Raw genomic sequence first — 14,767 nt, 5'->3', positions numbered from 1 at the left:
ATGTAGCGGGGCAAAGGCACGATGTCAGCGCACTGGGTTCGAGGTGGGAATGGGGAGGGGGCAAAAGTGGCGCTTGATGACAAGGTTAAGGTAAGGTTAAGTGACATGCTCGCACGCCACCCTGCCCCAAGAAACTATTGTCACAGTAGAGGACTTCTTTTATATTTTTAATTATGCACCCCCACCCCACCCCGCCACATACACACGCAGCTGCTAACTGCTAAATAGCGCCTTGTCCAGAAGGGGACAATCTGGCCCTCTAATTGCTGTCACCCAAGCCGGGATTCATGATGTGACTTTCCCATTAAAATGCGAGCATTAATTTGTATAATGAAATATCACCCCTCCCCCCAACCCCCCGAGCCCCCGTCTGCAGTGTGTTCATTAGCTCGCCGCTGTTAGCCACCTCCCCCCCAAAAAAAAGCCGCTCCAGTCCGCTAATGGATATTTGCATACTCCCCATTGGAGATGAAACGACGGACCAAACGTTAGCTCTTGAGCGCTAAATTTCACCTCACTTCATTTCTTTCAAGCAGCTATTAGCGCCTCGTTAATCTCTCGCGGGTTCGGATCAGGATCGGGATTCGCTCTAGGACTAGATCGCCGTCGATTAGCTAGTAGCGCCGATTCTCCATGTCGCTCGCATGTGTGGAAAAGCTGCCAAATAAACATGGACGCGGGGCCTCGGCGGCCTTGTCGCGCATTAAATTTTAACGCGGGACAAAAACGAGGATGTTGTGTCAAACATAAAATTGAGACGGGAGGGAAGTCAGGCGCCGGGCGAGCAACATCAAAGACTGCCAATGAAAATGGCGTCCATGGACTCGGCGGGAATACAAGCGGTCTTAGGTCGTTGCCGTCGCTAATATGAGCTAGCGCGCACGCGGCTTCGGTCTGAGGGATTCGGTTCGGGCTGAGCCAAGCGGGCTTTGGTTGTGTGGTCCAAGACAACGGCCAACGAGTCGGAATCGACGAAATTCGGTGGACCAGTGCGGAATACAAAACGAGGCTTCGAAGCTGCGAACGATCAAGTCTTCCTTCCTGCTCCGGAATGTTCTGGGCGTGTCTGCGGAATATCTCTGGGGAAACTAAATTTATAAGGCGCACCCTCAATGAATGGTGTGTTTTCAATTTTTCAAGCTTTTTTTTTTCTTTTTTCCTCTCTTCACTTCTTTTTATTTATCGAGCTGTCCAGCTATATAGCTAGCTCAGTTGCTAGCTAGCTTGCTAGATGAGCATGGAATTTCACAAGTTTGATTTGCTTTTACAAGCTGAATAAAACAATGTGGCAGGCCCGATTTGGCTCTCGGGCCTTCACTTTGACACCTGTCATGTAAGTAACTAGTCAGATATAGAAATAGAAAGAGAGATAGCTTGGTCGCTAGCTAGCTTGATAGATGAGCATGGAATTACACAAGTTTGATTTGCTTTCACATGCTGAGTAAAATGATGTGGCGGGCCAGATTTGTCCCCCGGGCCTTCACTTTGGCACCTTTGGCACTTTGATGTAAGGAACGAGCTAGCTAGCTCAGTGACTAGCTTGCTAGCTTGGTGGCTTGCTAGCTCAATTTCTAACTAGCTAGATAGATGAGCAAGGAATTTCACGAGTTTGATTTGATCTCATGAGCTCATAAAATGATGTGGTGGGCAAGATTTGGCCCCCTGATCTTCACTTTGACACCTGTGATATAAGGAACTAGCCAGAGATCGAAATACAGTTGCTCGAGTCGCTAGCTAGCTAGCTCGGTCGATAGCCAGCTCGATAAGTGAGCATGGAATTTCCCATGTTTGATTTGGTTTTGCGGGCCAAATAAAATGATGTGGCGGGCTAGATTTGTTCCCGGGCCTTCACTTTGACACCTGGGATGTAAGGAACTAGCCAGATATCTAAATAGAAAGGGAGCTCGCTAGCTATCTCAGTCTGTAGCTAGCTAGCTCAGTCGCCAGCTTGCTAGCTCAGTCGCCAGCTTGCTCGCTCAGTCGCTAGCTTGCTCGCTCAGTCGCTAGCTTGCTCGCTCGGTCGCTACCTTGCTCGCTCAGTCGCTACCTACCTCGCTAGATGAGCATAGAATTTCTCAAGTTTGATTTGCTTTCGCGGGCCCAATAAAATGAGTTGGGGGCCCAGATTTGCCCCCGGGGCCTTGACTTTGACACCTGTGGCGTAACTTTTATGGCAAGAATGGAATGAATATCCTGAGAAAAAAATCGGCATCCGCATTCATTCGAGAGCATCAAATGGCTAGGAACTAAAAAATATCTCGCTGGAGGGTTCAAGTGTTAATCTTAAGCGACAGCCGGAAGACGGCGGGCGGCCTCCATCAACGTAACAAATGTTTCCCTCTCTTTTCGGCGTCTTTCGACGCAGATACGCCAGCATTCGTCTTAATTTGCCCACGCGCGCTTTAACGAGCTCTTAAGAGGAGCGTTAAGAGGAGGCAGAAATAAAGGGGGGGGGGGGGGGAATCACATCAGTCTAATTTGCGTCTAATTTGGCCGGCGGAATATCATTTTGTCCAGTTAGAGGAATGGCGGATGCTAATTTGCATGGGGGACGTTTCCTTATTCAATCAGTAGTGAGCCGGCAGCGGTGGTGGCGCTTATTGGGTTAAAAGCTCATCTCTGCCGCTCCACTGGAAAAATGTCGGTGGGGCCGTTTGAGCTTTGACGGCGTGAAAAGCAAAGGGCATCCAAAGCCGCCTCACCCCCCACCCCTTTTGTGCGCGCTCCCATTCTCCGACGGCCCGTATCAATATTGTATCGAGTGCGCCGTTCACGGGCCTTTCCGCCGCCGCCGCCGCTCGCCAGCCGCCGTGCAGAATGCGCAGCCCCCTTTTTTTCTGGAATGCTGCCCTCTAAATAATGATAAACGACTTGAGCGCCATGCCATTTGCTAATTATATCCATGATTTACTACACGGCCCGACTTAAATCATTCAAAGCAGCCTGGCGTAACAATGCCTTGCCCCCCCCTCGCCTTCCCTCCTCCCACCCGCGCTCACAAAAAGCGTTTCCATGTGTGGACTGTAAACATGATATGATTATATGTTTAGAAATGAGCACTTCCCTGGCTTTCATAATAATAATACATTTCATTTCTAAGCGCCTTTCAAAACTCTCAAGGACATTTTACAGTCACAGGATCAGTTTGTCTGTGGGTGAGCAGCGGCAGCCACATGCGCCAGCGTTAAATCAACTCGGAAGTAACTCAAATAGGTAGAATGCCAGCTAGGTAGCTAATAGATAGCTAATAATAATAATAATAATAATAATAATAATAATAATAATAATAATAGTACATTTCATTTCTAAGCGCCTTTCAAAACTCTCAAGGACACTTTACAGTCACAGGATCAGCATTTCTGTGGGTGAGCAGCGGCAGCCACACGCGCCAGCGTTCACTCAACCCGGCAGAAACACAAATAGATAGAAAGCTAGCCAGCTATTAGCTAATAATAATAATAACAATAATACATTATTTACAAGCGCTTTTCAAAACTCTCAAGGTCACTTTACAGTGACAGAATTTTGCAGTGGGTGAGCAGCAGCAGCTATCCACATGCGCCAGCATTCACTCAACCCCAAATAACTTAAATAGATGGAAAGTTAGCCAGCTAGCTTATAGGTAACTAATTGATAGAGTTAGATTGATAGCTAGTTTATAGATAGCTTATTGAGAGCAAATATATAGCTAGCTAGCTAGCTTACAGATAGCTTATAGATAACAAATATATAGCTAGCAATGTAGCCTTCTAGCTAGCTAATCATCATCATCATCATCATAATAATAAATAATACATTTTATTTCAACCACCTTTCAAAGCTCTCAAGGACACTTTACAGTCACAGACAAGCATAGATACAATAATAAATAGAATACATAATAGATAGCTAATACATAGCTAGCTCGGTAGCCATCTAGATTGCTAGCTTTTCTTTCGCCGTCAATCCTCCTCACGCAAATCCCCCACTTTTGGAACTTTTTTTCCCCCACACCCCTCCCCACCCCCCACACCCCTTCCTTAAAAAAAAGGCGTCGAGCGAGCTTTGCATTTTTTCCTCATCTGCGTTCATTGTTTAATGAAGCTAAATCTGGCGGCGACGGCGAGCCTCTTCTAATTGCTTGCAGGATGTGTATCGCGCGGCGATGGAACATCCACTCCTGGCAAGCTGTGCGATCGCTCGCTGGCTGGCTCGCTCGTCTTCCAGCGTCAACAACAAGAGCGCGCCACATGAATATGCATGCGCCGCGTCGATAAATATACGGCCACACAATGGATTCACCCCTCGTTTACCGCCGATGATCCGCAAAGTCCGAGCGAGCGAGCGAGCGAGCAGGCCGCCGCCGCCGCCAGTCGGAAAGATGTTAGGGGCTTCCCTACGACTCAACTCTCACATGTACAGTGATACCATGGCTTACGAACGCTTTTGCTAACGAACATTATATTTGTGAGAATATAATCTTGGCATAGGAACGGGTTTTCGACGGATGAACACCAAACCACACGGTCAAACAGGTGGTTGGTGAACTAGTTTTTGTCACCCCTTTTCTTTGAGTGCAGATATGGTTTGTTATCGAGTGGAGTACTTTTGCTATTATGGGAACGAAAAAGAGGCCCAGGCCACAGGCTAGTGTTAAGCCGAAGAGGACACAAAAAATAATGAGGGTCGAGCAAAGCAGAAGAAGGAGATCATCAAAAAACACCAACTCATGTGACTTAGCGTCCCAGAACCAGTACGCTAAGTCGACCATTGCTACCATCCTTAAGAACAAGGAAGCGATAAAGGGTGTTTCTGTGTTGTCTAAGCCACGGTCTCAGGTAATAGAAGAGGTTGAAAAACTTCTGTTGATTTGGATTAATGAAAAACAGCTTGCAGGGGACAGTGTGAGTGAGGGTATTATCGCAGAGAAAGCACGACAACTACATCAACGACCATCACAAAGGTGAATAAAACGACTTTATTATACAGTACAGTTTATTTACTTAATTACAATCCAATAGCACGTTTATTATACGTAAAATAAGGTAGATTTTGTGTAGTTTTAAGGCTTATTTAGTAGAGAATGATGTTTTATGGGGGCCTGGGAAACGAATTATTCTAATTTTAATGTTTTTTTTTATGGGAAATACATTTTTGGCAGACGAACTTTTCGCCTTACACACACTTTCTGGAAACCAATTGAGTTCGTAAGCTGAGGTGTCACTGTATTTTTTAAAAAAACACTCAGCGCTGCACGTGAAGCAAAGAAAAAATATCCAAAAATGATGAACAAACAGACAATGCGAGAAAACACCAAAAGGGTCCAACGAAAAATCCAATGTCCTTCCGAGTCCAAAAATCAATGCTCAGATGAATTTGAAAAACGACCTTGTCAAGCGTTGGTCAGTCCGCCACCATAGGGCGACGGCAAACTTGAGGCTTTATTCACTCATTCACTGCCAGATGATGTGTAAAAATATGTCCAGGGGTTTTGTCATTGTCACTCGAATTGAAGGACCCACAGAATATTAAGTTTGAGGACTACATAAACATTCAATACAGTGTTAGAAACCTTAGACACTCTTCGTTCATCAGAAAAAAATATTTAATTCCAAAGTTTGATGGTTCTGGAGTTATATGAGCTTGAAATGGGGGAGGCTGTCCAAAATACAATACATACATATGGCACATTAACAACAGCTAACATTGTAACAAAGCGCTAACATGGACAAAAGGAAAATGTTGCCCCTCTGTTGGAAAGAATAAACACTGCCAGAGGTCTGACCAAACGGTCGTAAGTCGAAATGGTCCTAAGTTGAAAATACATTCAAAATGTTGAATAGAGATTCGGAGGCTAAATGACATGCAAACTTCCCCCGTCTGGTGCCATCACGCAGTCGATTGCTGTGCGAGAGTGAGATGCTGGCTGTTTGGCCAAAAATTTCCTCTGCGTTGCCGGCCTGCTAGCGCGTTGCGGTGCCAAGCGTAGAATTAAAAAAAAAAAATGGTCGTATGTAAGGGTGTTCTGAAGTCGACCTGGTCGTAAATCGGATGTTACTTGTAGATAGAAAGCTAGCTAAGCAGTCCCAAAAAGACTAAAGTGCACACTGCAGCTGGATTCTGTCAAATCACTAGCTAAACCAGGTCCAACATTTGTTGTTTTTGTTACCTGAACGTCATGACTTGATGGAAAGTGTTTTTTTTTCGCTAGCTAGCTACCTAGCTAATACAACAAACATTTCAGTTTTCATCTTAATGTATCATATTTAACTATCTGGCTAGCTATCTATTCGCTATATAGCTATATGGCTAGCTAGCGATCTGTCTGGCTAATTATTTCGTTAGCTAGCTATGTATTAGCTATCAATTAGCTTGCTAGCTAGCTTTCAAACTATTTGAGTTATTCCAGGTTGAGTGAACGCTGGCACATGTGGCTGCCGCAGCTCACCCACAAAAAAACTGATCCTGTGACTGTAAGGTGACCTTGAGAGTTTTGAAAGGCGCTTATAAATGAAATGATTGTTATTGTTATTTATTCCATAACCAACGATATTTTTGGTAGTTGTAAATAACATAGAGTAGAAACGAGGGTCTGGCAATTGATCAGGACAGGTTTAGCGTTCTTCGAAACGGGTGCGACCAAATGGCCGCTAGAGCAGCGCAGCGTGGCCGTCACTTGAAAAATATTGCGTTTCTCGCCGGGCTCAGATCGCCATATGGCCATGTGTTATTTTTTTCATGACACCGACGTGAGTGATGGCTGGCTCGGCGAGACCGGATCGACCCAAATTCAGACGCCTTCAGCGCATGCTAACCCTCCTCACGCCCCCCCCCCCTTTGAGCGAGCAGTAAGACACATGAAATGGAGCGGCGCTGACAAGGCAGTGGGTGGTTGGATGTTTATCTTGATGACTCTCGCTCTTGTCGGCGCTCGTATTAAAGTCGCCTTCATCAGCTCTTCCGCCTCGCTTTTGTTTTGAGAGCAGCCTTCTTCAAATCGGAGTACAGCAGCCCCCCTCCCCCCCGGCCACCCCCAAAAAACCAAAACGGCATGAAAAGTTAACATAGTGCCATTTGTGACTAAAACAATCTCTTTTCATTCATTTTTCCAATTGTCCTTTTTCTCAAAATATGTTCATGGTGAAACCTCAAATGCTTGATGTGAAAGCTCTTTCCTCGTCGGTGTTGTTGAGGCTGAGCCGTCAATGCCCTCTTTCGCCAACGACCACGCTCAGAGATGCCAAATCCGGCAGTAAGGCTGGCTACTACAGTGTTACCTCAGCTTACAAACTTAATTGGTTCCCACAAAGTGTGTGTAAGGCGAAAAGTTCATCTTCGAAGCATTTAATTCCCATAAGAAACCATTAAAATGAGAATAATCGTTACCAGGTCCACATAAAACATCATTTTCTACTAAATAAGCCTTCAACTACACAAAATGTACCTTATTTTACGTATAATAAATGTGCTATTGTATTGTAATGAAAGAAATAAACGGTACTGTTTAATAACATCATTTTATTGACCTTTGTGATGGTCATTGATGTCGTTGCCTCTTGATGATAACCGAGTGAAGTTGCTGTGCTTTCTCGGCGCTAATACCCTCACTCATACAGTCCCCTGCTCGCTGATTTTCGTTGAACCAAATCGACAGAAGTTTTTCAAACTCTTCTATTGCCTCAGACCATTGCTTGGACAACACGGAAACACAATTAGCCACACATAGCAATGGTCGATTTAGCATATTGGTACAAACGCACACCTTGTTGGTGTTTTTCGATGATCTCCTTCTGCTCGATCGTGGTTTAATGAATGTCTTGTTCGGCTTAACACTAGCCTGTGGTGGGGTCTTTTTCGCTAGCTCGCTAATTGATAGCTCGCTAGGTAGCTAACTAGACAGTTAACTAACTAGACAGTTAATACTGTAGATAGCAAGCTACATAGCTAGCCAGATAGATAGCTAATAGATAGCTAATAGATAGCAAATAGATAGCTAGCTAGATACCCAGATAGCTAGCTAGATAGCCAGCTAGTTAATTTAAATGTATGAGTACAAACAAATATTTATATGGCCAAATTGAGTGGAACACAGTATTAGACATGCGGGCAAAGAAGCACAGTAAATCGATGAAAACGCCGTCGGTCTTCCATACGCAAATGTCACTTTCAGGGACTGAAAAAACAGCCAACAAAATAAGAGTAAGAACTTGCGTTAATGGGATTTTGGGGGGATGAAAAAAATACTCCCGAGGGGCGACGTGATTGAAAAAAAGGGTTTGCAAAACCAGCGTCGACACATCCTCTTGTTATCCGCGTTAATGAAAAGCCTTTCATTTGTCGCCGCGACCTCCTTTTCGTCCTCCGGGGAGGTGACATGACCCTGGGGTCGGCGTTCCCGCTCCGGCAAATAGCTTCTGGATATCCGGCGGCTAATAATCAGGTTAATGATTCGCTCTGGCGCTCTTCCCCTCAGGAGAGAAGCCCTACCGCTGCCCTCATTGCGACTACGCCGGCACCCAGTCCGCCAGTCTCAAGTACCACCTGGAACGCCACCACAGAGAGCGACAGAACGGCTCAGCCGCCCCCGGTCACAACGCCTCGTCGGAGCACAAGGATGACCTCGCCAAGGCTGCGGGCGGCGGCGTCTTTGCCCGCCCCGACGTTTTGCGCAACGTCTTCAAAGGCCTCCCCGCCAACTTGGACTTCAGAGCGGGCCCCTTGCTGCCGCATCAGTGGACTTCGCCCGGCGAACGCGCCGATCGCCACTTCGATGCCGTCGCCGAGAGCCTGAAGTCCAACGAGGGTCCCGCGTCCCTGCTTCCCGCCGACGGTCCCGCCAGCTTCTCTGATCTCAGCCGGGCCTACCAAAGCATGATGGGAAACGGCGTTCACTTCCAAGGCTCCCTGCAGGCCTTCGTGGACCACTTTGTCCTCAGCTCCATGAAGAAAGAGCCAAACGACAACCAGAATCCGGTCCTTCTCCAAGCTGCCCAGTCCTACCTTGACAACGGTGAGCCCAGGCCCAAGCGTGCAGCCCTGGCAGACCGGGACAAAGATGAAAAACCGGAGGTCAAGCAGAATCCGTCGGCTGGAAAATCCGGCTCACAGTTTGAGCCGCTGGACCTGTCGGTGTCGGTCCGGCCCGAGTCCGGATCCGGTTCCCTTCCCGGCTCCTCGGTCACCATCCACGAGAACGTGGTGTGGCACGGCTGTCTTTTTTGCTCCTTCTCCACCGCGTCGCTGGAGCTCATGGCCCTTCATCTCCAGGCCAACCATCTGGGTCAGGCCCAAACGCAGCGGGCCGATACGGGCAGGGAAGTCTACGGAGAAGCTTCTCCCGCCACCCATCAGACCCTGAACGTCAAGAGTTTTCTCTCGGACGGAGACGGGGAGGGAGAGAGGAACCAGGTGGGCTGGAGCAACCACATGGACCAGCCCTACAACCCCTTCCAGAGTGACTTCTACAGGCGCTTTGGCGGCTTGTACGAAGGCTCTACCCGGGGGACGGCTCAGGGTCTCCAAGGCTACGTGGCCGCAACCAAGCAGGGCCTGGAAGTTGCCGGCAAGACCTTCAGAGGTGACTCTTCGGCTCCCGACGAGCAAGTTGGTGAGAGGGGCTCCTGCGGAGAACCCGAGGAGGAGCAGCTCATATCTGACGACGAGGTCATCAAATCTGAGGCACACATCAACCGACGCGCCACGTCAAAAGAGGGCCAGCGCCATTCCGACGAGGAGCGGGACAAAGCCGAAGAGGATGAGGAACGAGATGACGACATGGACCAAGAGGAAGAGGACCGGCATCAGCACCGGCAAGATGGCTCGGTGGCCTTGTCCGCCGCTGTGACGCCACCGCCGCTTTTCCAGCAAAACCACAAGCAAGTCATGTCTCCGGAGAACCCATGGCGGCCGGGCCTGAACCTCCTGCCCCCGCCCGAAGGCCCGCCGGCACTTCTGAAGGCTGAGCAGCAGATGAGCATGATGTCCGTGCTCCGAGCCTACGGAGGCGACAACCTTTCGGCCTTCAACGTGAAGAGACCCGACACCACCGGTGAGTCTTGAACCTCTTCTCAAACACAGCGCTCATAAAATACAAAGGCTTACTAACTTAATTGGTTCCCAGAAAGTGTGTGTAAGGCGAAAAGTGTGTATTCCAAATATTAATTCCCCATAGGAAACTATTAAAATGAGAATAATCTGTTCCCAGTTCCCCATAAAACATAATTTTCAACTAAATAAGCCTTAAAACTACACATAATATACCTTATTTTTATTTTCCCTCTGCTTCATTGTTTTGATTCGTTTTGGTTTAGGACACCCAGCTTCCTGATTCTTGATGGGTCCACTGTCCTGACGTACAGTGTGTCCAAATTACGGGTGTGAAAAGTCTGCCTTGAAGCATATTGGGTAGATCCCAGTCAAAGAAAACCAAAGAAAGGGTACTAAACACTTGTGTCTGAAAAGTGAATTTGTTTTTCCCAACCGCAAAGACACACCGACGCCCACCGATAGTCTCTCGAATGTCTCTAGAGATTTGAACCTTATTTCAAGGAGGTTGAGGAGTAATCAGCGGGGCAAACAGCAACAGATTAATCTTTATTACTCGTTGATATTACCGGGAGCCGCACCTCCCTCGCATGCCGCCGCCGGCCGCAGGGATTCGCCCGGCGCAAGTCCGAGCAGGACCTGGGGCTCCTCCGCATGTCTCCTAACTATCTTAGTGTTCATAAAGCCTCCTTGTCCCAGAAGAAGGCCATTACTTTATCAGGCTGGTCGATGGATGACCCTGTGAAAAATGAACTGCCAGTTTTCATGATTGCGCTTGGGTTACAGCCGCTCCCCGAGACCCGGCCGGGAAAGCGTTTTATTGTTGTCTTTCTTGACACCTTTTACTGGGCTCTCGTGCACTTTCGAGATGCCGCCGCCGGCACTTTCAAGGAAGCTAAAACGATGCTAGGTCGTGTCGCTGCTTTAAACCGATGGCGGTAAATGTCGTCTGGGTTTCGTCTCATGTTGTTCTTCCCAGCACTACGAATGTAATCAAACGATGGATGGTGTGGGCGGTCCACCCAAGCTTCCCCGCCAACAATTAATTAGCCAACAATTAATAATTAGCCAACAATTAGCGCTATATATATATATATATATATATATATATATATATATATATATATATATATATATATATATATATATATATATATATATATATATATATATATATATATATATATATATATTTATTTATATATATTGGCGGTAACATCCGACTTATGACAAACTCGCAATCGGCTGTGTGATGGCACCAGAGGGGGTGGTGGGGTTGTGAGTCACTTAGCATCCAAGTCTCTATTCAACATTTTGAATGGATTTCGACTTACGACCATTTTGACTTACGATCGTTTGGTCGGAACGGAACTCAGTCGTAAGTCGGATGTTACCTGTATTTTCTTTCGCAAAGATTTTAACCTCATTGTCGCTTCTTGGATCAGAAGCAAAACGTCCCACACCTTCAAAGAAATACAGATGATGGCTGAAGAAACCTTTTCATCAATCGGAGCGTAAAAAAGAAGGACTTCCCCACCAAAATCCTGCAACAAGTACTTGGCAAAAACTTGTCAGATGTGGGAAGAACTCCCAGACTGAAACAATCAATGTCGTCAACTCGCGTGCTCGCAGTTTGACTCCAATCACGTACCTGGCCTTGTTTTCTTTGTTGGTGGGAGGAGATTTAGGAGGAGGGATCCCTGTTGTTGTCTTTGCACCTTAAGCAGGCACACCTGTGCTTCCTTTATTCACACCTATGCACACGCGCCGACACGCATTTCCAACTTGTGATAAAGCAAAAGCTGGTAATTGCCAATAATAGCGTCCTCATCAGGTGGTTAATTACCATGAACGCGCTTACCGTCTCCGCAAAGACACTCCGGCGCAGGCACACCCGTAGAAGGGGACCGGCTTCGGAGAACCCCGCGTCTTTGCTAATGAGCATGACAGAGTTGTCACCTGGCACACTTGTTTTCCACACGGCGGCGGAAAGTTTTTTTTGACGGTCTAGATTTAGGCGGCCCCGAAAATTGACATCGGCGCTGCTCGTGCGATCGCCCCGGAATGTCACGTGCGCCAGCATTCACTCAACCCAGAATAACTCAAATATATAGAACGTTAGCTAGCTAGCTAGCTAATAGATAACTAATCAATAGCTATCTAGCTAGTGAGATAGCTAATTGCTAATATGTAGAAAACAAATAGATAGCTAGATAGCCAGCTAGATATCTAGGCAGGTAGCCAGGTAGATAGCTAGCTAGTTAGCCATTCAGATGGCAAGCCAGATAGCCAGCTAGATAGCCAGATAGATAGCCAGATAGCTCAAGTAATGGTCTATCCCCCACCAAATGATTTTGCAAATTTCCCCATTGTGGGACGAATAAAGGTTTTCTGATTCTGATGATGACTAACTAGCTTTTTGCGGGAGGGGGGCTAAATTGTTTTCTGTGGGTGAGCCACACACGGCAGTGTTCACTCAACCCGGAATAACTCATATAGATAGAAAGCTAGCTAGCTAATGGCTAGTTAATAGATATCTAGCTAGATAGCTAGCTATCTACTAGCTAGCTATCTACTAGCTATCTCGCTAGTTTTCTATCTACGTATTTTCGTTATTCCGGGTTGAGTGAATGCTGAAGCGTCTGGCTGCCGCTGCTCACCCACAGAAAAACCTATCCTGTGACTGTAAAGTGACCTTGAGAGTTTTGAAAGGCGCTTATAAAGGAAATGTATTATTATTATATAAATAATAAACAGCAAATAGCTAGCTAGCTAGATAGCCAGGTATATTTGTACAACAATGGTTTTTGATTTCCCTCACTGGGTCCCACTTAAAAGCGCGGAATCAGCACCGAAAACCACCATGACTTTTTACGTCATCGGTCTTGAGTGCACTGAATATCTGCGGGTGGACCGCAGCTGTTTTCTGCATGGAACGCCGGGGTTGGCGCTCCGTTTCCTCACTCGACGCTTTCTTCCTGGCGCGGAGTGAAAACTCTTAGGCGTTACAGGCGCACTTCGTGCGCGCAATGATTATACACCCGAGTGCCTTTGTCACTAGAACCTTTGTTCCCTTTGTCAGCTTCGATGGCGCTGAGCTTCAGTCACTCCTCGCTTGTCTGGTGATGACGAGCTAAAAAAAAAACAGCCAGCCGTCACTCAGTGCATGGGTTTGACTTAAAGGCTAGTTGTCGTCGACTACATCGGTACTCTGCATCTTAAATCGAAGTGAACACAGTTTCCGGGGCGCTTTACCTTGGAATTCAAGGCTAATGGGCCTCTTTTAGCTGAAAAGGGCTAGTTGATGTTCAAGAGTACCAGCGCTCCGCGCAGCATCTTGCAAATTTCCTCATTGCGGGAGTATTAACGGCTTTCTGATTCTGATTCAGTCAAAGTGAAAAGCTTCGTTGTGTCTTTCCTCTTGGAAGGTTCGACTTGGAAGGTCGTTAAAGCGCTGGCGTCGACTCGTAGCCCAGAGTTCAAGGTGAATTGGGTGTGTCTTTGGTGTCTTCTTGCCGCCAAGCTAAAGCGCTAATGGTAGTTCAAGAGTATCAGCATACTACGCGGTACCTTGAATCAAAGTCATACGAGGGTTGGCCTCTACGGTTGGTGGTAAACCCAAAATTACCTTTAATCTGCAAGTTCAAGTCCCTCGCAGACTTCAAGGGATTGGTGATTTGCCAGAGTAGTCTTAATCTCCACCGGCAGTCTGGACTTCCGCTTCCTCGAGAGCCACGTCCTGCTGGTTTTAGATCTCTCCCGACTCTGACACACCCGCTTCGCTTGATGCCGATCGTTTTGGGCTTCTGCAGAGTTGGGTGTCTTCTTGCCGCCAAGCTAAAGCGCTAATGGTGGTTCAAGAGTATCAGCGTGCTAGGCGATACCTTGAATCAAAGTCATATGGGGGTTTGGCCTCTACCGTTGAGGGTAAACCCAAGATTACCTTTGAACTTGAAGTTCAAGTCCCTCGCAGACTTCAAGGGATTGGTGCAATACCAGAGTCGTTCTCATCCCTACCAGGAGTCTGGACTTCCGTTTCCTCGAAAGCCACGTCCTGCCCATGTTAGATCTCTCCCGACTTGGACACACCTGCTTCGCTTGATGCCGATCGTTTCGGGCTTCTGCAGAGTTTGCTGATGAGCAGATCGTTTGAAGCAGGTGGGTTGAAGTCGAGAGAGGTCCGTCACAGATAGAGTATGGCTCACGAGGAACCAGAGTTCCGACCCCTGATCCGCTAGACCACTATTTGGCCTCTTAAGTTGGAATCATCGGGTAAGTGGTGTCTTACTTAGGCCTTTGGTGTTTCACTAAAAGTTGCTCTCGCCTCGCTAGTTTTTGCGTCTCAACTGCCAGTCCAAGAGTACGAGTTGTGTCGCAGCTCTGACTTTGGTTTCGTTTCAAGTCAATGGCTGGTCTCCGAGTTGGGACTTTACAGTTGTTGTCTTTTGACTATTTTGAGCCTTGGCTTTAAATTCAAGGCTTGGCGCTGTGTCGTAGCTCAGAGTTAAATCGCCGTTGGCGTCTGTTTGCACCGAGTTAAAGGTCGCTATGAGGGAAAGGGTAATTGACATGCTCTAGTTGGAGTTACAGGGTGGAGAAAAGTTCAAGCGCTTTCAAGTTGTCTGATTTGTCTGAGTTAAAAGGTGATTTTTGTCCACTATCTGTTTTATTCCTTCGGCCTAACGAGAAGTGAAAGGGTAGTCGCTATCTGCGTGCTTGGAGTAGAAAGGCTAATGTGTGTCTC

At 47.1% G+C, this 14,767-nt stretch overlaps 1 protein-coding gene across 3 annotated transcripts in view; it reads left to right on the top strand.

The window, feature by feature from the left end:
- Positions 1-14,767, top strand: part of znf536 (zinc finger protein 536) — a 267,191-nt gene that overhangs the window by 212,538 nt on the left and 39,886 nt on the right. For all 3 annotated transcript variants that reach the window (XM_088991742.1, XM_088991743.1, XM_088991741.1), the window contains one exon: positions 8,453-10,027. In XM_088991742.1, coding sequence (XP_088847868.1) covers positions 8,453-10,027 — 1,575 coding nt within the window. The remainder of the gene's footprint in view (positions 1-8,452; positions 10,028-14,767) is intronic.

This window comes from Hippocampus bargibanti, linkage group LG03 (assembly GCF_051943395.1).
Source record: "Hippocampus bargibanti isolate YZ-2025 linkage group LG03, ASM5194339v1, whole genome shotgun sequence".
Taxonomy (NCBI): Eukaryota; Metazoa; Chordata; class Actinopteri; order Syngnathiformes; family Syngnathidae; genus Hippocampus; species Hippocampus bargibanti.
This window is presented reverse-complemented; position numbering and strand designations above follow the sequence as displayed.